General features: G+C 48.9%; 1 protein-coding gene across 3 annotated transcripts in view; it reads left to right on the forward strand.

The window, feature by feature from the left end:
* The window catches only part of CACNA2D2 (calcium voltage-gated channel auxiliary subunit alpha2delta 2), a 630,338-nt gene that overhangs the window by 349,004 nt on the left and 257,238 nt on the right, over positions 1 to 24,096 (forward strand). For all 3 annotated transcript variants that reach the window (XM_038410728.2, XM_038410729.2, XM_038410731.2), the window contains exon 4: positions 10,477 to 10,536. In XM_038410728.2, coding sequence (XP_038266656.1) covers positions 10,477 to 10,536 — 60 coding nt within the window. The remainder of the gene's footprint in view (positions 1 to 10,476; positions 10,537 to 24,096) is intronic.

Genomic DNA, 24,096 nt, shown 5'->3' on the forward strand with positions numbered 1-24,096 from the left:
TCTCCTCTCTTGAAAATAGCGAACTTTCTTCCTGCCTTCTGGAGGAGGCTAAAATAGGAGCTCCTTGGGAGTGATTCCTAACCAGTTGGCCCTCTCTTGGTACTCTACGAGGAAAGCTTAGAGCTCTTCAGCAGTCCCCTGGCCATCTTATTCGGTTTTACACTGAACAATTTGGATCCCAATTAAGCTGTGGAAGGCAACATTAAAAGAAAACAATTGGCCGTATAATAGCAAACAGAGTCACATGTGCACCTATTGTGTTAATGCCCCCTAGGAAATGATTTTAGGTCACAGTTTTCTCGATCTTTTGTACAAGAAGTCAAAAAATTACCAAATGAGTCACTTAGCATCTTGACTCTTGCTCCCTTAGTAACAGCTTGGGAACATCTTACAAAGGCTTTGTAGACAAGAGCCTTTCCCTTGTCTTTGGACTGAATGTGCAGAATAGAAAGAGGCTTTAGCAAAGCCCAAATTTCCCATCTGGATTAATGTGCAGAACTCCCGTATGAGTCAGTGTGGGTGCCAGGGTGCTGTGAGTATAGTGATCAAATGTGAAATATTTGCTGATGGGCCATGTAAAGAGGCACTGACAGATGTATGGGAAACTGGAGCTATTGCGCTAGCCATTTTGAGCATGAATGCAGCATCCTTTGCTGCTTCTTTGAGTAGTGTCCCTATGGGTGCTCCACTTTGTGTGTCCTGAACCTCTAATCGGAGATTTTTGGTAGCAGTGTCCCCTTGAGCCCACGCATGTGCTCTCCCTCCCTCGTGGTCTGCCTCGAGGCTATTTAGCACTGCTCCTGCGAACCCCCTTCTCTACTGCCTTTGGCCTCTGATGGAAGGAGCAGTTGTCCCTGCCTTATCCGTGTCATTAGCATAAGTATCAGAGTAGCGGCCCTGTTAGTCTGTATTCGCAAAAAGAAAAGGAGGACTTGTGGCACCTTAGAGACTAACAAATTTATTAGAGCATAAGCTTTCGTGAGCTACAGCTCACTTCATCGGATGCAGTGAGCTGTAGTTCACGAAAGCTTATGCACTAATAAATTTGTTAAGTCTCTAAGGTGCCACAAGTACTCCTTTTCTATTAGCATAAGTAGTGTCTGTTTTGTTACCTTTGTTCTCCCTAAAAGTACTCAGGCTAGTGGTTTGTTTTATTTTATTTTATTTTACTTCATTCCTTTGGTTTAAAAAGAAAAGAGAAAAAGGAAAAGAACGTCACTTTCCTTCCCTGTCTGGGGGCCTTCCCTGCACCCAGGCAACTAGTAGATTCATAATTATTTTCTTTTTCAGTTTTAAAAAAAAAAAGTAAAGACGATGTTCCTCTGCATATTCCTTCCTGTTAGAGGATGACACCCCTGCCCCAGGGGCTTGCCTGGCTCTCTCTGCTCCGAGCGGTGCCTCTCCTGCCAGGAGTCAGTTCCGGTAATGGCCAGACACTCGCTATCGAAAAAACACTTCAGTCTGCAGGGGACTCCGGTGGGTGTTGACCCTGGATCATCCCCGGAGCCTTCACTTCGAAAGGGGTCGAGTCATCAGCAGACTCCCCCTGGAAAGGCTCCTCTGAGCAACTGGCCAGGCGGCGGGGTGTTCCCCAGTGCAGCCATCTCCACGCCGATCCCCAGTAGCTGGCCAGCCAGTGGGACTCCCCAGAGCGGCCACAGGGAGGCCAATACCAGCAGAGGAACCGCGTGCTGTGAGCTCAGCTGCCGCTCTGGAAGCTGAAACCTGAGAAGGGGCTTCCTGCTGCGAGCTCTGCCCTGCTGCGAGCTCTGCTCTCCGCGCAGCCCAGGGGCTTCTGCGAGCTCTGTGCTGCTCTGAGCTCTACTCTGGGAGCCACTGCGCCGAGAGCGCGCGGTTACCGTACCATCTCTAAAAGAGCGACACAGAGAAGTCCTGCTGTCAGCTCTGCTTCGGCACCCAGACACCAGAGGCTTCCACCCTCATGCTCTGAGGCAATGGTACCGTCCCCTAAGGAGAGGGGACCGTTACCATACCATCTCTAAAAGAGCGGCATAGAGAAACCCTTTGGCACCAGAGGCAACAAAACTCCCATCTAGGAAGTGTTCTGCACCTTCCCAACCATTGATACCAACTACAGACACTCCTCTGGGGTTCTGGATGAGCCCATGGTAACACAGGTGCTCTGATACTCTGGAGACCTCTGGCCTCAGCACCCAGGGAGAGACAATTACCATACCATCTCTAAAAAAGTGGCACCATCAACTTTTTGTACTGGACAAAACTCTCATTTAGGGAGTGCTCTGCCCAACAATCGGTACTGACAATGTACCACGGACCCTCCTCTGTGGTACCAAATGAACCCATGGTACTGCATGAGCTCTGGTATCCTGGAGACCTGATGATTGGGGAAGAACACAATCCCCATTAGTTGGTACCAAGACCCTGGTATCGAGGTACAGGGTACCTGGTACATCCCGGCACCCAGAATCGCTCTTAGCACTGGGCTGTATACTGCCAATACCCCAGTCAGCGGCACCCTTATGCACTGACGAATCTGACACTGACCAGGAGCAGATCATTCCCTGGCGCCTCAAGGTGGCCCACCACCACACTACAAGGGTCATTCCCAATTCCATCACGCCAACCACCCGTGCCTGCCTTCCTGCCTCTCCCTCCCAAAGCCATATTGTAACTCTTCGGGTATGTACACACACATGGTGCGACCATCTCCAGTGTCTCTCAGTCCACCAGATGGTTTGCTACAGCCTGGCACCTCACCCAGGGCAGGAGAAAGCTTTTTCAGGACAGGAAAGGGTGTGGGGGGAAACATCTGAAGAGGAAGCTACCTCTTCAGCACACTTCTCCTCATCTCTCGCAGATGAGACTGTGCTGCCCACCCTTCATCACTAGGTGAAGATTTAAGAACTTTCTGGATCTCACCAAAAGGGTGGCAGATGAGCTGCAGATTCCCTTACAGGAGGTGACAGATACACATCACAAGTTGGTGGAAATTCTTCACACTACCTTCTCATCTAGAACTGTCCTCCCAATTAACGGGCTGATTCTAGATCCTACCAAAATCATCTGGCAGAGCCAGCCTCCATCGCACCAACCAGCAACGGAGTGTAAACAAAAACAACCCTACATCTCTACCCAAAGAGGCAGACTTTGTTTTCAAACATCTGCAACCCAACTCCATCATAGTGGTTGGTTAATGCATGAAGCAAGCAACATAATGCCAAGTCAACTCCATATGATCAGGCTTCGCAAGATGCCGTATTCATCAACAGCATTACTGTTGAGAGTCATAAATTACCAAACTGTCATAGCCAGAACAATTTTGTTAATCTTGGGAAACCCAGGATGTTTCTGAAACATTACTGGAAACACAAAAAGAACAGATTCAGACCATTCTTATAGAAAGTCAGTTAATAGCCAGACCAGTCCTAGAGACACCACTGGATGTAGCTGTTACAGCTGCCCGCTCAGTCTCCATGACAGTGGTACTGAGGTGGGTTGTGGGGTTTTTTTGTTTTGTGTTCACTGCACCTCTCTAGATTGCCCACAAAGCTACAGACTTCCAATTTGAAGGGCCAAACTCTTTGCGGAGAAGACAGATTTTCTCTTGACATCCTGAAGGATTCTTGGACCGCACTACACTCCTTAGGAATTTACACTGTGGAACAGAAGAGAAGATATACCTCTCAACCATACCACAGATCAAAATCTTCTCAATACTCACCATCTCTGTGCTGTTATGAGCCACAGTGTAAGAGACCCAGGGCTCAAAAGTAAGAACAGTCTACACCCAAGTCCATGACCTCTCAAACTGCCTCTTATAAGCACTTAGATAAGCTAGTCGGGGGCCTGAACAATGATACCTTACAGCACCAGCTGCCATCTATACACCTGTTGCACCACTCAGAAGTCACCTTACCTTACTTCACAGCAGTTAGGACTAGCTCTAGAGCAAAGAGATTGATTTCTAGCCCTGAACCTACAGGGTGCCTACTTCCATATCTCAATACAGCCATCGTACAGGAGATTTTCTACTGCTTACCTTTGGGGCAGGATCATTATAGGTACAGACAGCTCCACACAAGGTATTCTCCAAGTTTCACTTCATTGTAGTGTCATACTAACCCTGGTACAGTGAATGGACTTTATTAGCACCAACCTGATGCAGTACAAGCAAATGCATTCCTCTCGCTACCCACATTCACCACCCTGGGACACATCTCCCTAATACCCTGGGGAGCTCACCTACATAACCACAAGTTTCAAGACAAATGGCCTTCCACAGAAATGCCCTTCCACATCACTCTTTTGGGGCTAAGGGCTGTTAGGAGTGCCTGTGAACAAACTCTGCCTTTCATCAAAAACAACACACAAAAGTTATGGTGGACTTAATGTGACCTCTGTGTTTTGTATAAACTGCCAAAGATCTGCCAGATCTCCCTCCCTCTGCAAGACAGCATTCAGACTTTGGAATTGATGCACCCATCACAATGTGCTCATCTCAGTTGTCTGTCTACAAGGGATACAGAACGGGACAACCAACAGTCTCAGTTGGATTTTTCTCATGACAATGAGTGTATAATGAATTCAGAGGTGCTTCAAGATATAGCCACCCTTTGGGGAAACCCGGCCTATGGATCTCTTTGCTACTTATCGGAACAAGAAAGGTCCTTGTTACTGCTCCAGGGCCGGCTTGGGGAAACATTCACTGGCAGTTGCCCTCATCTTCCCAGCAGACAGGGCCCACTTGTATGTCTCTTCCCAGTTTCCTACCTGAGCCAAAATTCTGTTGAAAATTCAACAAAACAAAGCGAGAGTTATTGTGATTGCCCCTCTTGACTATGACAAGTCTGGCTCCCTTACCTGACCCAGATGGCAATATGCCCTCCTGTTCCTCTGACGTCAGCCCATTCCTTACCCGCTCTCTCAAAAGAATGGGCTGACCCTTCACCTGGATCCTCCGCCTCCAGGCTTGGATCTTTCTTTGTTCCAAGGCTTAGAAGCAGAATGCTCTGACAAGCTGAAACACATGTTGCAACACAACCACAAGTTGGCCGCTCCACATACCTATCTACAAAATGGAAACGATTCCAAGTCCGTACCATTCCAAACGGACAGACCCAACCTCATCTTTCCTCCCTTTGATTTTGCACTACATTTTAAACTCTCACTGAGCTCCCTTAAGGTACATCTCATGGCGAAAATGGCTTCCCACTTGGAGGTTGCTCAACCACTAATGCGTAGATTCTTTAAGGGCATTGGGACTCTCTTCCCTCATGTGACACCCGCTCCAGCCTGGGACTTTAATCTAGTTCTCAGGGCTTGGACTAGACCTCCATCCGAGTCCAGGGCAACTTGTTCTCTGTTATACTTGTCCATGATGACACCATTTCTAATTGCCATCACCTCAGCTAGGCACATAGGAGAAATAGTGGCCCTGATGGCACACCCATCATTCACAGCCTTTGTCTTCTTTTAAAAAAAAAAAAAAAAAAAAAAAAGTAACTCTAAGGCCATATCCCAAGTTTTTCCCTACTTTTTCTGCACTTTCCATATGAATCAACAGATCCATCTCCCTGTTTTTTCCCAAAACCACATTGTGACAACTGGGAGACAATTGTGCATATGCTGGATATTAGAAGGACATTAGCATTCTACTTGGACAGGACTAAGGATTTCAGGAAATCCTCTAAATTCTTCCTTTCGTCCACAGAAAGATCCAAAAGCTCTGTGATATCTCCTCAAAGACTATCCAAATGGGTCTCTAGTTGCATTAATTACTTAGCAAGGGCGCAACTTGTTTCCGTCCATACGCACTCCATGAGATCAGTTCCTACCTCAATCACATTCCATAGGGATGCTCCTATCTCCCCAATCTATAGAGCAATGATTGGGGCCTCTGTCCATACTTTCGCAGAACATTATGCAATCACTGAAGATTTGGCCGCTGACACCATCTTCAACTCCACAGTACTCTCTGTAGCTCTGAAGTCCCAGCCTCCAGTGGTGGGTACTGCTCTGGAGTCATCTAAAGTGGAGCACCCATAGGACACTAATCAAAGAAGAAGAGGAAGTTACTCACCTTGTGCAGTAATGATGGTTCTTCGAGATGTGTGTCCCTATGGTTGCTCCACAACCCGCCCTCCTCCCCTCTACTTCGGAGTTCTCTATAGGGCTCTGTGGTAGAGAAGGAAGTGAGGGGGTCCGCCTGTGCAGTGCTAAGTAGCCTCCAGGCAGACCAAGAGGGAGGGAAAGCACATGCCCTGGCTCAATGGGACACTGCTACCAAAAATCTCTGATTAGAGGTGCAGGGGCACACAGACACCTAAAGTGGAGCACCATAGGGGGACACATCTCGAAGAACCATCGTTACTGCACAAGGTGAGTAATTTCCTCTTATTACTACAATGAATTATTAATGCAATGATTTTATCACTCTCCTTGGACTAGTTATTTTAATAGTTTCCTGGTTTTCACTGAGAGGTTCTGTTTGCTTCAAATCACTTTGTTTGCTTTTCCTTCAGTATAGGATTCCTTGAGCATTGTTAGTCTGTTTATAATTTTTTAATAAAACACGTGAATAACAGCAGCAAAACAGCCTGGGGCCTTTACCACTTGTCATCATTAAAGATCACCCAGCACTTTTCACCTTGTGGGTGAGTACAGTATTGTTCTTCACTCCCTGCCCTAAACCCTGCGTAGGGTGGCTGTGCACTGTTAAGCATCTGCTGCATGCCATGCCAATGACGGCTGTACTGTTCTTGTACACACACCATAGTTTGAGATCCTCGGCATTATGGACATTGTCTGTTATTGGGGCAAATCAGTCAGTTACCTGAGTAAACACATAAGAAGGACTGTATGTAGGTAGAAAGAAAAGGAGTACTTAAGTACTCCTTTTCTTTTTGCGAATACAGACTAACACAGCTGCTACTCTGAAACCTGTATGTAGGTAGTAGGACTTGCAATGAGCAATGTCTTTGCCTTGATGTATCTCCCAAACTCTTGTATTTTTTGTTGTGTTAGCCTCATGGCTAATTAACCTCCTTACGGATTAGCCGCTTAGTCCGTGGATCTGAGCTCAGACATGTATGGCACGTATTCCTTGAGAATCCCATAAAGCCAACAGCTGCGTGTGAGCAACTGGGGGTGTGTCTGATTTTACAAGGCTGCAGCGATAGGCATGATGCACCTGTGATCAGACTTAGGGTGCTCATCACCTGGGAAACATCACCACTGCAGGCTGGGGAAGTGTCTATCTGGGGAAGCCAGTCTTTTGTGTGACTCTAACACTGATAGATGAGGGTGGTAAGAAGTCAGATCCATTCCCTTGGTGCTGTTAAGGGCAGATAGGGACAGATCCTGAAGTCCACACCCCAATCTGCCAGAGCAAGATATGGTCCATGCTGGGCTCTGTGACACACACACACACACACACACACACACACACACACAGAGCCAGTTGTGTTTGCCCTTTTCATCTGACCTGTGGCCCTGCAAGGTCTGGGCTGGACTCACCATGCACATCTGAAAAGGGGCCATTCCTCATACCTGCCCTGCTGGCACACAGCTCTTGGATCTGGGCTAGCGGGCTGTGGGGGGAGGTTGTGTAATTTATTTTGCTTTCTGTTTTTAATTTACTTAGTAATGCAGAATTGATCTCCCTTGGAAATCTCCGGGCTCTTGACATTTGCACCTTTCAGCTCAATTAAAAGAGCCAACCACAGCTACGTCTCGATGCTTTATTATACAAATTGATTCACCTCGCTTTCTTTCCTTTATTTCTTTTTCTCCTGCTGTCCTGCCATGCTGTAGATCGCACGATGGGCCTGTGATATCTGAGGCACTGGTAGCTGAAGGGACCTTCTCCCGTCCTCTGCCGGCTGCCTCAGAAACCCTGCTCTCCACACACCCGTATGCAGCTGAGCAAGAGACAGGGAATGGGAAAGCTGCGGAGGAATGAGAGGAGATATACAAATGAATGGAGGGAAAGCCCTAGGAAACGGTGGCCCAGGGTGGGATGGGGGCTCTCTGGGTCAGTATTGCTGAGGAGCAGGCCAGAATGGGCACATAGCTAAAGGGGAGGGATGGTAAAGGCCACCCATTGTGTTACCACTCCCTGCCTTGGCAATTCACAGCTCAGTATCAGAGCCCAGTGGTGACGGTTCCTCCTCTGATCCAGGGGACGGTATCGGAGAAAAGTGGCTTCCAGGCTCTCGGGAAAGGAGCTGTAATGGTCACCATGCGCTGTAGATAGCAGTCAAGGCAGTGGGGAAGACAGATGAACCCAGCAGGATGGGGTTAGGTGAGAGGCTGAGAACACTGCCCAGTGGACACTTGTGTTGAGACGGGGGTGGCAGAGCTCTATTCTGGCTCTCGAGGGAGACTTTTGATCCTATCACAAAGAAAAACTAATGATTTCCAGCCCAGTATAATACACGCTGGGAGCATTGGTATTTGGTCTGTATTACACTGTGCGCTCATCCGGCCCTGATTGTATCTGAAACTCCAGGTGCACATGCAACCAGCTTCCCCAGCTCCACCCTGCCTCAGCTTCACAATAGATAGAAATCAGAGCACTATCAGACCAGAAAAGACTAGCAATCTGGTCCCATATACCCCCTCCCCACTATAGACTAACCGTCTAGCCCCTGTACCCTGCCTGCCCACCATAGTGGAGCAGACCAATTGTCCATCTAACCTGCTTTGCCGTCTCTGATAGTGGCCAATGCTGGCTGCTCAGCAGAAGGGTGAAGAGCCGCCTGATACCCCTGCTCTCTCTCAGGTGCTGGGGTTTGCTGCCTAGTCCCCATCAGCATTCTGTTTTTACTCACGTGCCCCAGATGGCCAGTGAATTCATGTGCCTCGGTTGGGAGCCCCATTTGTGGCACAAGGGCTGGCTGTCAGAGGTGTTGAACACCAAGAGCTCCCGGGGCGGCCACTGGAGCAATAGCTGCTCAGCGCTTCTGAAAATCAGGCCCATGGTGTCTCAGGATGGAAACCTAATTCTCCCAGACCCCTTTGAAAATTTGGGCCTAACCTTTCTTTAGACAGCCCCAAGTGATATCCCTCAGCCATGTTCCACTCAAGTGTGAATGGCGTAGCTGCATGCTGTCTTCTTGCGGTAAACAAAGAAATTGCTCACCCCCTTTTTGCACAACTCTTGTTCCTCTCACTTTTCACATGCTGAGCCAGCTGTGTTGCATGGGATGACATAGCTAAGTGGGAAGACAGCACACCTTGTCCCCCTCTCATCTCCCATAGTGCCAGGCCATGCCTCTTGCTTCCCTTCCAAGGGATGATGTTGGTGCTGCGCTCAATTGTGTTGAAAACTCTCCTCTCGCTCTGGATACGGCGATATTATTTTAAAATCTCATACATTCTGAAGGAAGGAGCTGGCTCCAGTGTCTGTGCTTAATCTGTCCTTTCAGTAAACCTCGTTAGGCTGCCGTTAAATGCCATCTCGGTGTGGGAGCCTCCCTACTGCAGTCAGTGATTAAAGCCAGAGCTGCTGAAATATCTTCCCTGATTCCTCTCCCCGTTCTGCAGCGCCTGGCAACAACCGGTGTGATGCAGACCAGCTCAGTGCTGCCCAACTAACTCTCCTGGGCTTTTGCACTCAAGGTGTAAAAATAATCTGGTGTGAAGTGAGAGGATTAATCAGCTCTGGACAGAGACACTAACTCCCTCGCCATCCCAGGGGCTATGGACTACAGAGTGGCAGCAGCTACGGTTGGCTGTGGCTAACTTCCCCCTCTCCGTCTGCTCTGGAGACCCGAGTTCAATTCCTGTCCTAAGTCATGACTGAAAAGCTAGGCTTATCAACATTCAAAGTGAGCAGTGTCTTAGTCTGTATGGATTTAGTTAAACTGGTTCAGATCCCTGTATAGACGCTTATCTCACTGTGAGTAGCTTATTCCAGCTCCGCTTAAGTCAGTAAGGAATTGACGAGGGCGAAACGGCAAGAAGCCTACTTTAAGCTGAAATGACAGCCCTTTGCACCCTTTTAATGGAGTCATTTTCATATCAAAGCTTTAGTTAGACAGCATACATATGTGTGTGTAGACAAGGGCTGTGGTTAGTGGGTGGGTTCCTTCTTCCCTCTTGCCCTCCAAGAATTCTCTGGAAACAAGGGGAGGGATCGTATTGCAAGATTTTTCGCAGCACCTTGGATGCTGCTTCTCCTCCTCTCATTGTGAGTTAGTGATGGGCACCAGGGGGGCAATGGAAGCCACTTGCAGCCTGGAACTCTGAGGAGGGAGCCTGTGCTGTGAGAGAGAGAGAGAGAGAGTGTGACGCATCCTCCACAGAGCCTGTGAGCCTGTTTTAGCTCCCATCTAGAGCCTGGATCTTTGACTCAGGCTCAACTCCTGGTGTCAGTGGCCCCATAGGAGCCAATGCCCTCCTGGGGTGGGATGAGCTCAAATCAACTGTGTCCTGGCTATTGCAAAACATGATCTATTTGGGGTCACTGCTTCTCTCTTGTTCTATTTTCAGAGACTCGCTGGTGCGGCTGAGAAGTTCCAGAAAGCCCACCGCTGGCAGGACAACATCAGGGTAAGGCCTGGACTCTCCCCACAGGCATCACAACTGTCTTGGGGTGTCTCTGTCTTGCACTTTGTTTCCCAGGGTAGAATTTAGCTCACTCATAGCATGTAACCCCATTGAAACCACTGGAGTTCTGTAGGAATCATTGAGGCAGAATTTGCCCTTCCAGTTCTTTCTTTCTTGGCTTTATCTCAATCTTTGTGATTTTTCTCCCTCCCCTTCTCCCCATCTGCTAGCTTTTCATTTCCCACTGTCTCTCTCTCTCTCTCTGCCCACTCCCTCGCTCGCACTGTGATTTTTAAAGCAAGCTGTGTCCACGTCACTCTGTTCATCTCTGCAAGTTCATACACAGTTGCCCTGCTCCTCATCTTCTGTCCCTGCTGCCTGCCAGCCCTAATGAAAGTGAATGAAGTAATTTTGAGCTCTTTCCAGCGTTGCTTCTGTCTGTGCATGCAGGTAATAAGAGCAGTCAGAAGGCAGAAGGTGAAGGTCAAGCTAATGGTTAAACACTTTGGTATTGGGTTCCTGTGGAGAGCTCCCTAGAGAATTTACATCTTCGCCATCTCAGTAGACAAGTCATCTGCATGGTCATCAGGGACCCTATTTGGAGGGGCGTGCTCAGTGCAGTAGGGGGTCTTGTGTTAAATGACGACAGACGCGCACACACATGCTTGTGTGCCTATTTTTCTATTGCCTGACAGTAATTCTGATTTGGGGTTGGTTCTGGGGGAAGGGGTAATTGAGGCTGGTGCAGGGAAAATGTTGTTTTAGTGATTGCATTTGACTTTGTAATTATGGCAGTGATAAAGCGCAGCAGGAATCTGAAGGATTCTGCCTGGAAATGTACAAATTATAACAATAATACAGAAGGAAGAAATGGTTGTTTTCAAATGGATTCTGGGGAAAAAACCTCTGAGAGACCAACCCCCAGATTGTGCCATCATTCCTCACTTTGAGGAGTACCTTACTCCATGAGTAACCCCAGGCTAGCGTGAGAAACCAGCCCAGAGAAACCACCTCTTGCACTGTCAAAAAGATATTGGCCCAGGCAGTGTCTCCAGCAGGTTTCTGTCACCTCTGTGTTTTTGGCTGTGCTGGTGGCCCGGCAGCCTGATATGGCCAAACTCTCCCAATCTGTAAAATGGGGATAAGGGTCTCCTCCTTTGGGAGCATTTTGAGATCTGTGCATGAAAAGCACTAGAGAAGAGCTAGGAGGTGTTAGTATTATCTCGATGGAACGAACTGACCATCTCATTTCTAAGGAGCAGGGGTTGAACTCTCTGAGCATTGCTAAAGTCTCTCATAGCATAGCACATATGTGTTGCGGAGATCTAGTGTGTGCTGTTTGCAAGAAGAAGTGGCCAGAGTATAGTTTGCAAAGAGGGATGTGGAATGGGGGGGGTGTGCAGAGGAGGTGTTCTGTGGCATGACAAAAGCTCCATTGTGGAGTCTGGGCCTGGAGACAGAAATAAGGAAGGAATTGAAAAGATGTGGGGTAGATGAGAGTAAGGCCTGAGGCCAAATATAGCTCTTAGATACCCCCCTCCTGGTCCATACATTAACCTCTGAGGAGCAGAATTTGGCCCACGCAATAGAAGAGTGAAGTAGGAGGGAGGAGCCAGCTGCGTTCAGTTTGCCACTTGACCAACTCATGATGGAAATTGATATCTGTGCGGCTATAGCTACTGCCTCTCTTTGTCTGTCCTCATTTGCTTGCTTCCCATGATCCTCCTACACTACACTGCTCAGGTTCTCATAGCACCAGGAGTTGTCTCTCATCAGACATTCAGGAAATGCTGAACTAGAGGATCGGGGACATTGTCAGCTGCCTGGCAGAGGAAGATCTGGGGATGCACATGGTGGCTTTTGGAAGAGAGACTCACTGTCATGTTGACTGCATTAGAACACCAGACAGTGAGCTGGAGGACAAGACAGTGAAATGACCAATACTCAGTGCTCAGCTGTTGAGCAGGGTAGCGCAAAATCAGTGCAAAGCACTTGGCCATAGGGCAGCACAGAGGGGGCATATTTTTCAATTATTTTATAACTTAAAGTTGTATTAGAATGTTTTCATTTAAATTGTGATCTGTTTACATTCCATATTCCCCAGGAGTCCTGCTCTGGTCCTGCCTATGCTATAGCATTGATCTCTTTCACTTGTCTGGCTCCACCCATCCCAGATGAGTAGGGTCCTACCAAATTCAGTCCATTTTGGTCAATTTCATGGTCATAGGATTTTTAAAAATGTAAATTTAATGATTTCAGATATTTAAATCTGAAATTTCACAGCGTTGTAATTGTAAGGGTCCTGACTCAAACAGGAGTTGTATGGGGGAGATGTTGCAAGGTTATTGTAGGGGGGGTTGTGGTACTGCTACCTTCACTTCTGCACTGCTGCTGGCAGTGGCACTTCCTTCAGAGCTGGGCAGCTGGAGAGCGGCGGTTGCTGGCTGGGAACCCAGCTGTAAAGGCCGGGAGCCCAGATCTGAAGGCAGAGCTGCCACCAGCAGGAACGTAGAAGTAAGGCGGGCATAATATGGTACTGCCCATCCTTACTTCTGCGCCTCTGCTCTCGGGGCACTGCCTTCAGAGCTGGGTGCCCGGCCAACAGCAACTGCTCTCTGGCCACCCAGCTTTGAAGGCAGCAGAGAACTGAAGGTGGCAACACCACGAACCCCTAAAATAACCTTGTGACCCCCCCGCAACTCCCTTTTGGGTCAGGACCTCCAATGTGAGAAATGCTGATCTCCACCATGAAATCTGAATAGTATAGGGTAAAAGCACACAAAAGACCAGATTTCACAGGGTTAGACGTGATTTCACGGTCCATGACGTGTTTTTCATGGCCGTGAATTGGGTAGGGCCCTATAGATGAGCCCTCGTGTCATAAGGACTTTAAATAAATATTAAAAATAAGGCCATTCTATAGCTGTGTATAAAATATGCAGGAGCGGCAGCCTTGGAATTTGTTGCTTAGTCATGTGTTGCAGATGTCATCACTCTGGATGCCCCACTGAATTCTGGGATACCAAACCCAAGAGCCTGGGAAATCTGAACTGTGTTTTTTATCTAATGATCTTTCACCTCAACATCTGTGGGGCCAGAGAAGGTAAACGGGCTGGTCACAGTTGCATCCTGGTTAAGAAGCACGCACTGGTTTAGTAAAGTCTGCACGGATGCTTGCTTGCTCACAGAATCTCGGCTCCGGTGGGTCCCAGGCAGAGTGGTCCAATGGTTATGGAATTGGACTGGGAGTCAGGCGATCTGAGTGCTGTTCTGCACTGTGCCACTGACCTGCAGCGTAACTTTGGGCAAGCTGTTTCCTTTGTCTGTCCCTCTCTTTCCCCTTCTGCACTTTGCCCGTCAATAGGGTCAGCTCTTTCAGGCAGAAGCGGTCTCTGGTCTGGTGCAGCACATGGCAGAAGGGGGCCCTGATCTCAGTTGGCCTTTGGAGGCACAGCTGTAATGTAGTTAACCATGAAAAATTCCTAGCAAAGGTGGTGGAGGAGGAGCTGCCAGTGAAACTCAACATCTGAAAACAAAAAAATCCTGGGGAATTAGCCCTAGAAACAGTGAGGCTGGTCTTCTCCTGGTGGAGCCAATGGTGGCTTTGCCACTGACTTTGGTAGGAGCAGGAGTGGCCCTTATATTTGTGGTGGCTGCTGTCATGTCTCTCAGGTTGTAAATATTTTAAATCTTGGGAGGGGATCTCTAGTTGTGCGTCAACAATTGAGCAAACACAAACAGACCACAGTATTGTATTAGACTTCACAGTCATGAAACAATCGATCCCAGCTCAGATCTGACCATCCAGTGAAAAGGGATTTTTACCAAGTCGCGTTGGGGGTGGCGTGGTTCTTCCTTTGGCAGGAGATTTGGTTTCCAAAGTCTGTTGTGATTTCAAAGAACAAATGCTGAATTCCTTAAAGTAAACTTAAATGAACAGGTATGTCAAGCACCACTTGTCTGATCAGTCATCTTTTGAAAGAACGAACCTTTGGCTGCCATTCTGTATCTACCCACATCTGCCTCTTACTCTGTTTTCTTTTTTCGTTTTCCTTAGTGCCCATTCTTCATCCTTGTCCAAATGAAAAATTACTCTTCATGTACAAGGTGTTTATTCTTCACAGTGTTAGATCCCAGTAGGGGAAGGGTCTGGGATCTGGAGTATGGTCTGAACCAAAATCCCAGCTCTGAACACCCTTTGGGTGGAAGATCTGAATCTGAACTCTGCAGGCTGGGCCCATCGCTCCAGGAATCTGATACCTCTTCTATCCCAAGAAGCCAATTTTAACAGTAATCCTGTCATCTCATCCCCAGATAGTTCCCTGGTCAGTGCCTAATGCACAGCTGTTTCTGGGTTTATGTGGTTGTTTGGAGGCTTCTGTCTCCTAGACGGCAGGCCATTCTAGATTAAATAAACTGGGGGGGGAGGAGCACAGTCTTTAATTCCTCGGATGCACTACTTGTGGTTTAAAGGTTCTCCTGTGCTCAGTTTCCACTCTCAAACTTAATCGACTGTACGGCTCTAATTTTTCCTTCAGCCCTGTCTCCTTAGCCAAGATGGACAATACATTGGAATGAAGCTCTGCAGCAAGCTCACAAACCGGGTAGAATTAGTGGGGGAAGCAAAAGTGGATGGGAATCTGGGAGGCAGTGACCATGAGTTGGTTGAGTTCAGGATCCTGACGCAGGGAAGAAAGGTAAGCAGCAGGATACGGACCCTGGACTTCAGGAAAGCAGACTTTGACTCCCTCAGGGAACAGATGGCCAGGATCCCCTGGGGGACTAACATGAAAGGGAAGGGAGTCCAGGAGAGCTGGCTGTATTTCAAGGAATCCCTGTTGAGGTTACAGGGACAAACCATCCTGATGAGTCGAAAGAATAGTAAATATGGCAGGCGACCAGCTTGGCTTAATGGTGAAATCCTAGCGGATCTTAAACATAAAAAAGAAGCTTACAAGAAGTGGAAGCTTGGACATATGACCAGGGAAGAGTATAAAAATATTGCTCGGGCATGTAGGAAAGATATCAGGAGGGCCAAATCGCACCTGGAGCTGCAGCTAGCAAGAGATGTCAAGAGTAACAAGAAGGGTTCTTCAGGTATGTTGGCAACAAGAAGAAAGCCAAGGAAGGTGTGGGCCCCTTACTGAATGAGGGAGGCAAGCTAGTGACAGAGGATGTGGAAAAAGCTAATGTACTCAATGCTTTTTTTGCCTCTGTTTTCACTAACAAGGTCAGCTCCCAGACTGCTGTGCTGGGCAACACAAAATGGGGAAGAGATGGCCAGCCCTCTGTAGAGATAGAGGTGGTTAGGGACTATTTAGAAAAGCTGGACGTGCACAAGTCCATGGGGCCGGACGAATTGCATCCGAGAGTGCTGAAGGAATTGGCGGCTGTGATTGCAGAGCCCTTGGCCATTATCTTTGAAAACTCGTGGCGAACGGGGGAAGTCCCGGATGACTGGAAAAAGGCTAATGTAGTGCCCATCTTTAAAAAAGGGAAGAAGGAGGATCCTGGGAACTACAGGCCGGTCAGCCTCACCTCAGTCCCTGGAAAAATCATGGAGCAGGTCCTCAAAGAATCAATCCTGAAGCACTTAGAGGAGAGGAAAGTGATCAGGAACAGTCAGCATGGATTCACCAAGGGAAGGTCATGCCTGACTAATCTAATCGCCTTTTATGATGAGATTACTGGTTCTGTGGATGAAGGGAAAGCAGTGGATGTATTGTTTCTTGACTTTAGCAAAGCTTTTGACACGGTCTCCCACAGCATTCTTGTCAGCAAGTTAAGGAAGTATGGGCTGGATGAATGCACTATAAGGTGGGTAGAAAGCTGGCTAGATTGTCGGGCTCAACGGGTAGTGATCAATGGCTCCATGTCTAGTTGGCAGCCGGTGTCAAGTGGAGTGCCCCAGGGGTCGGTCCTGGGGCCCGTTTTGTTCAATATCTTCATAAATGATCTGGAGGATGGTGTGGATTGCACTCTCAGCAAATTTGCGGATGATACTAAACTGGGAGGAGTGGTAGATACGCTGGAGGGGAGGGATAGGATACAGAAGGACCTAGACAAATTGGAGGATTGGGCCAAAAGAAATCTAATGAGGTTCAATAAGGATAAATGCAGGGTCCTGCACTTAGGATGGAAGAATCCAATGCACCGCTACAGACTAGGGACCGAATGGCTCGGCAGCAGTTCTGCGGAAAAGGACCTAGGGGTGACAGTGGACGAGAAGCTGGTTATGAGTCAGCAGTGTGCCCTTGTTGCCAAGAAGGCCAATGGCATTTTGGGTTGTATAAGTAGGGGCATAGCGAGCAGATCGAGGGACGTGATCGTTCCCCTCTATTCGACACTGGTGAGGCCTCATCTGGAGTACTGTGTCCAGTTTTGGGCCCCACACTACAGGAAGGATGTGGATAAATTGGAAAGAGTACAACGAAGGGCAACGAAAATGATTAGGGGTCTAGAGCACATGACTTATGAGGAGAGGCTGAGGGAGCTGGGATTGTTTAGTCTGCAGAAGAGAAGAATGAGGGGGGATTTGATAGCTGCTTTCAACTACCTGAAAGGGGGTTTCAAAGAGGATGGCTCTAGACTGTTCTCAATGGTAGCAGATGACAGAACGAGGAGTAATGGTCTCAAGTTGCAATGGGGGAGGTTTAGATTGGATATTAGGAAAAACTTTTTCACTAAGAGGGTGGTGAAACACTGGAATGCGTTACCTAGGGAGGTGGTAGAATCTCCTTCCTTAGAGGTTTTTAAGGTCAGGCTTGACAAAGCCCTGGCTGGGATGATTTAACTGGGACTTGGTCCTGCTTTGAGCAGGGGGTTGGACTAGATGACCTTCTGGGGTCCCTTCCAACCCTGATATTCTATGATTCTATGATTCTATAAGCAGAGACATGCATCTGGCTTCTCTGAAGCCACTCCAGAGAACACACAACTGCCCCATGGGTGAGATCTTGCTGCCTACAGTAGCCAACACTCCGGGCTGAGGTTATTCAAGGAGAAGGCTGCTTTTAGAGCAGGCACCTGGGAGGATGCTGTCGTGTTTGGCTGCATTTCATTCAACAAAACTCAGGACACCAGCATCACAAAACACAACCTCAGGCCAACGATCAGCAGAACAGCTCAAAGGAGTAGCACACAAAAGGGAGGTGTGAGCCCTCCCTAGCTTGCATGAGCAGAACTTCTCAGCCACAGGTGCTCCCACAAACACATACTGACCTGCTAATGGGGAACTCCAACTTCTGGGTTTCAGGACTGTTACGACAGGAAGTTGTAGGCAGCTGTGTGGCAGGTACTGCAGGGACAGGTAGAGTTTATTCCTGCCCTATTTCCATTTAGGAAGCAGCATGTGTATTTCTCTTGTTTCTGAATCTCTGCATTAGATGTCTTACAGAGATACCCACGTTGGCACTCTTCATAAAGCAAGGTTTGCCCCAAATGGGTAATACCCTCCCCTCACCTTCCTTTTGCTAGTGGCTTTGTTCTTTCTAGTTTCATACTTGTCCTGTTCTGTGGGATGCTCAGCAAGCCTGCTTGAAATACTATTCCCTTCTGTTTTCCTTAAAGCCCAGGGGGAAATGCTGTAAGGTATTGTGCACATTTGTCCCCATTTGGACACCCTGGACTTTTCTTCCCAGGATTGTAGCACTTTGTCTGTGGCATGCCTGCAATCTCCCAGGGGTTAACATGCTCCCAGGATCCAGCAGGAAACCAGGTGATATTTGCACTCCTGCTGGAACTCTTATTTGCAGGTTTGCGGCTGGACTAGTAGCCCCTGCTGTGCAGAGGCCACAGCATTCTCCTTCTGTAGTGGCTTTGGCATCTCATCGAGCTGCAACGAACATACTGTGGCAGCTGCCGTTGACTAATTAGAATGTATTGGGAACAAAGAGCGCCCAGAGCTTCATGTGCTCTGAGCAAGCTTAGACAGTGCCCTCCACTTGAGTTGGAGATGCAAGTGAGGCTGCTTTTAGCTACACTCCAGTCTCTGCCATAAACAACCAAAAGCATCAGGATGTCGCCTTTTCAATCCACAGGGTATATGCCAATAGACACACGTTCTTGCCTTGTCTCTTTGGAAGGCAGGCACCATCATAGAGATCCAAGGTTGCTCCAGCAAGGACTCTGAATGCCTTGCTCTGAGCTCCAGCTCCTGCAGGAGAAGCTCCGCTGCCTTCATTAACGTCACTGGAGCGTGAGAGCTGGAAGCCCTGAGGCCAGCTGCGGTGCTGTTCTGTACTGCGAAAAAGAGCCACTTCTAAGGCAGCGCCAGCAGGAAGCGGCTGACTCAAATCAGCAGGCATGGCAGTGAGCAGCAAACTTGTGTCAAGGGAGGCAAATGAGCCCTGACACACTGGGGGTTGCCCCTTCCACCTTGATCTGTCCCCGGCTTGGGATACCTCTGAGGCTGGCTCTGCTTGGCAACAAGGATGTAACAAAGCTTCAGATGCCGTGGCACTGAGTTAGCACACACTGTCATGGGAAGGGCACACAGCTGTCAGCTTCACAGGCAGGTGCTTGGCATAGTCACTGGCCCAGTAAAACCAGCTTGCTGGGGCTTTTAAAGAGCTCTGACACCCCTACTTCACACTGGCATACGTAATTCTCCAGTTCCCCATTAAATTGCCCTGTGTCTTTCCATCACTCCCACTTCTATTCTCACTGCAGATGGCTGAGATACCTGCATCCAAGCACAGCCCTTCACCTCCTGCTGCCCGCTTCATTCTCTGATGCCATCACTTAATGTGCATTGCATCACAGTCATTTCAGTCATGCTGGCGGATGATGCCATAGACACAGGATTGTGAGGTCACCCCCTGACTCCAGCAGAGGAGCCATGCGTTGACCGGTCAGGACTACGTCTCTGTGGAGATTAGAAATGAGGAGACAGAACCGGAAACCTGCACCTGAACACCCCTCAGAGACAGAGGAGTTTTGCTCTGGAGTCAGGCTAGATCTCTGAGACTCAGGCCTATCTCTTAGGCAGAGGCAGACATAATCAGCAGCAATTGGTGGGGAGGGCAAGGGGAATACAAAAACTGTCACTCGGCTTAGTTTAAGAGGTGTCCTGCTGAGCAATGGATTGAAATCCCCACTACAGTGCATTGTTTCTGCCATGTCTGCCCTGCACTGCAGGAGATGCCTTTCAACAGGTGATCCTATGTGCATTGTGTTTTCTTTGAGTATCTCATATGGAGGGGATCTTCATTGCCTACTCCTCTCCAACCCTATGGGGTCTCCAGTGCCTCTTTCTGCCATGCTCCAGATGGCCCATTGATACCTGTCTGACTGCAGGCTGGAGGGGGTATCTCCCTGCCCCTGCGGCTGAATGTGCTCCTGGCCCAGCACACCTTGGTCCCCAATAGCCCTCTAGGCCAGCTCAGGTACCTGAGAGGCTCATGGCTCTGAGGCCAGCCTCTCTTCTCTGGCTCCCAGTGCATGACGGAGGTGCTTTAAGGTGTCCGGGCGACCAGGCTGCTGCTCCTCCTGAGGAGCTGAAAGGGAAGTGAGCAAAGTAACCTCTAAGCTCTCAGCCCCATGTGCTCAGCTCATTCTTCTCTGTACGCAGCCCTTCTCAGCTGCTGGGGAGGGAAGTCCCCCCAAAAGGATCTATAAGAAAGACCTGTGGTGCGTGGGGATGGGAGCTCCTGGCTGAGAGACACAGTGGGATGGTGTTGGGGCTCTGGGAGTAGCTATGGAGGGGAGGGCCCCATGTCTAACTTGGCACAGAAAGAGGAGCTTGGGGAAGGCTAAGACATGTGAGTTTGCCCTGGCAGAGTTTGTGAGCCATCTGCTGGAGGGTGAGGGGTGGGGTTCGCCGGCCCTGGGAGTGAGTAGAGGGTGTGACGGACAGCCCAGGATCCATGGGGGAAGTCCAAGGACATCTCCAGTGGGCTAGGAATTCTCATGGAGAATAGGCCCTTCTGCACTGCTTCCTGTGCCCTCCATCCCCTACCTGCCAGCCCACACATGGCCTCTGCCTCCCCAGTTTCTCAGGAATGGGGAGATTAACAAGCACAGGGTCAGCCTGTGTTTCTAGAGCACAAGGCAGCACAAGGCAGCTGCCTCCAGCCAGGACTCCCATAAATCTATGGAACCCCAAAACCGAGAGGCTTCCTTGGGGCTGGAGGGAAGTGGGATTGGGCCGCTGAGGCCCAGCTCCCATCTGTCAGGTTCTGTAGTGGGGTTTTGGCTCCTTCCACCCCTGCATGCACAAACCAGGGCCGGTTGTGTGTGATCCTGCCCCATGGACTTATGCTGCTCCCTACATCATTGTGTCTGCTGGGCCCAGTCTGAATTGCGTTTGGAAAGAGGGACAGAAGCAAGGAGGGAATCTCTCTAATGCTCTCCCCACTTCCCTATGCTCCTCTCCCTTCTTGAGTGTCCTGTCTCCTTCTTGCTTCCTCCATTACCCCCCCTTCCCACCACCTTCTGCCTCCATCTTTAACTAGCTTCAGTGATTGTGAAATGCTCTTACTGCTAGTGCTGCCCCTGCTGTCTGCCAGCCATGTCCTGGGAGCCAGCGCTGCCTCTCCCTGAAGGAGGTGGGGCTGCCTCCACAGGGACTGCTGTCACAGTCTGAGGGAGGGCCCTTCCCTGGGAACTCGAAGGGGAAATCTGGGTTCCAGGGCTGAGACCTGCCCCCCCCCAAGTCTTTCTGGAGAACCTCAGACTGGCACTGGAAAGGGGTTGAATAGTGGATTCTCCATCATGGGAGATTGGATGTGTTTCTAGACAATCTGCTCTACTTCAGACAGGAATGAGTTCAGGGCAGGTCTCTGGCCTGTCTCATCCAGGAGGTCAGACTAGGAGATCGCGATGGACCTTTCTGGCCTTGGCATCTATGAATCTATGGGACTAATAAGCAGATCTGCTGTCAGCACCCAGGGAGCCAATGCTTTTGCAGGAGATTTAGGATGTCTTCAGTGCCCTTCCCTCTCTCTGCAGGCCCCCTCCAATGCATGGGGAGAAAAGACAGCACCTCTCAGTGCTCCGGACCCTGCCGAATGTAGGTGATTGTATACATGACTATAGCCAGCTACAGTGCTCTGTGTGTATATAGGTATTGATAGATAGGTATAACTAGCTGTAGTGGAGGCGGGGTGTGGCTGGCTATGGGTAGCTCTAATGCGAATCAGGCCCCATTTCACCCACTACCAAGACACTTGCTCAACGGCAGCTGCCATGGAGGTTGTATGCTAAGTTGAATGAATGTTCGCTCCCTTTGGCCGATAGCAGCCGTGCTCTCCTTGGTGCAGGAAGGGGTTTAATTTTAGGCCACCATTCTTAAAGCTCCTTCCCCAGGAGGAAGAACAGAGATGGCCTCAACTCAAAATCAATATTGTTCTTAATGTCGGATGGGAAAAGACACGTTTCCTGTTGTTTCTCCTTTCGGGTCATTATTCTTCTGAGCTGTGAATGCTTTTATCAGTGCTTTGCTCCTGTCCTCAGGAACTCTGGTGGCAGCCTGGTCTCTGACCTCTTGTCTTGCAGTGCAGCCTCACGAGCCAGTTTGTACTGAGTGATGGCAGCATGTAGATCTTAGAGTGGCAGACTTCTGGCTCCTGTGGGACACAGACTGAGCTTGCTGGTTCCTATAGAGCCCAGTGGTTGGGGCAGGAGCAGTCCATAAATGTGCTGCAGACTGGTACCTGCAGTACTGGCACTAGCCTGCAAATGGGAGTAACTTCTGTCTGTACCATCTTGAGCCAGATTCAAACCAGTGACCCAGAGGCGAACAACAACCTCAATATACACAAAACAAAACTGGGTGGGGTGTGAGCGGCCATTGGTTTATTTTGCCATGTGTGCCACAAGCGCTTCTGAAATCCACTTCCTTAAGAAAACCTTTTTAACAGGACCATTTGCAGCCACTTAATCAAGATGCAGGTAATTAGGAATGAGCCACCCGGAACTGATGTGCACTGGCGAACTGCTCCAGAACACACAGCAGTTTTATCAGGCCAGCCCAGTGCTTTTCTCTTGGATAGGTGGGACGGTTGTGTGGCTGTCCCTGCTCTTCACAGCACACCCCATTGACTGCGGGCAGAATCACTCCTCGTGCAACCCACCAAAGTGAGAGCGTGCAATGTATCGACTGTATCAGTGGCGACTGTGTGCTTATTAAAAGCCTAGGAAATAAAGGAACAATTAAATAAATGGCTTGTCCTAGCATTTCTGGCCAGGTTTTAATCTCATTTTCTGCATCTGTATAATGTGAAGCAGTAAACATCTGTTAGTGGGGATGATCGTTTAATCTGTGCCATTTGTGTTCCACAGAGATGGCTCTAGGAGCCAAGATCTGCTCTGTCCCAGTTCATTGCTTGTTGTGCTCTAGCTCCAGCATAAAAGCTCCTTCCCTCTATATATATGTGTGTGTGTGTGTGTGTGTGTGTGAGAGAGAGAGAGAGAGAGAGAGAGAGAGAGAGAGAGAGAGACTGAAGCAGGGCATGTATCTCTTATCTAAATGAGTGTCATGGACTCTGTCTGGCATACACAGTACTGCATGATGCTACATGTGGCATGTCTAAGGCTGTAGCAAAATATTAAGATATTTTGTATTATATGACAGAAAGCATGGTCATGCGATCAGACCATTACAAAATACATGCACAAGGGGGCAGAGTTAAGGGGATGTGTGCCCTATTTTAACTCTGGTACTTCCTGAGTTTGTGTTGCTTAACTGTATAACCTTAATGCTCTCCATATACCAGACCCCTTGATGGAAATGGAGACTTTGCATAGAGGTTCGGTTAGACTGCACCAGCGGAGCCGCATTGTCACCTTGCTGCCTGGGAGTTAGTGGGAAGTCTTTTGTGTTGCTGCACAGAGGAGCACAAGTGGGAGATACACAAGTTATTGACTTCTCCAAGGCTGCTGTGGTTCTTTAACACTGGGGCAAGCTCAGCTGATGTCTGCAGTGTTACCAGGACCAACTACCATATTCAACAGCCTTTGCTCACAATGGAGCAGAAGCTGCCGTTCAGGATGGAGAGGGAAATTGGCAGAGCTGTGAATGGACAGAGTCTCGGTCAGGAATAGCAGTGGGTTGCAGGTCAGAACAATGGTGTGTAGGCAGATCCTGGCTGATGGGGAGGTGATTGGGGTACAGGGAAGGCAGTTGGTCAGCATTGTGGTGCATGGGCAGAGCTGTGTATGTGGGATTCAGAAATGGAATTGTCGGGCTAGTGGATGAGGAGGGCTCCGGAGAGAAAGTTTGCACAGCAACAGCTTGTGCTAGTTTGGGTTCAAAATGAACTCTCCTCTACTTTTCTTCTTTTCCTTTGAAAAGCTTAAAAATAATTAAATCAGAGGTTTTCCAGGTAGAAATATCCTCCTGCCCAGGTTATGCATATGTGCTTTCTGCACCTTTGGGTGGTCTTTTGTTCTCCAGTAATTATTGAGGAGATGCCTCCGTTCGTTGGACTTCACAATGTTTCATTAGGGTGGTGGACTGGTGCCACCAAGGGGTCAAGGGCTGGCTAACTGTCTCTGAACACCGGCATTGCCCACTCAGAAGATTGTGGAGACACACATTCTAAGCTCCTAACTGCTTCTGCA

This window comes from Dermochelys coriacea, chromosome 7, assembly GCF_009764565.3.
Source record: "Dermochelys coriacea isolate rDerCor1 chromosome 7, rDerCor1.pri.v4, whole genome shotgun sequence".
Classification (NCBI taxonomy): domain Eukaryota; kingdom Metazoa; phylum Chordata; order Testudines; family Dermochelyidae; genus Dermochelys; species Dermochelys coriacea.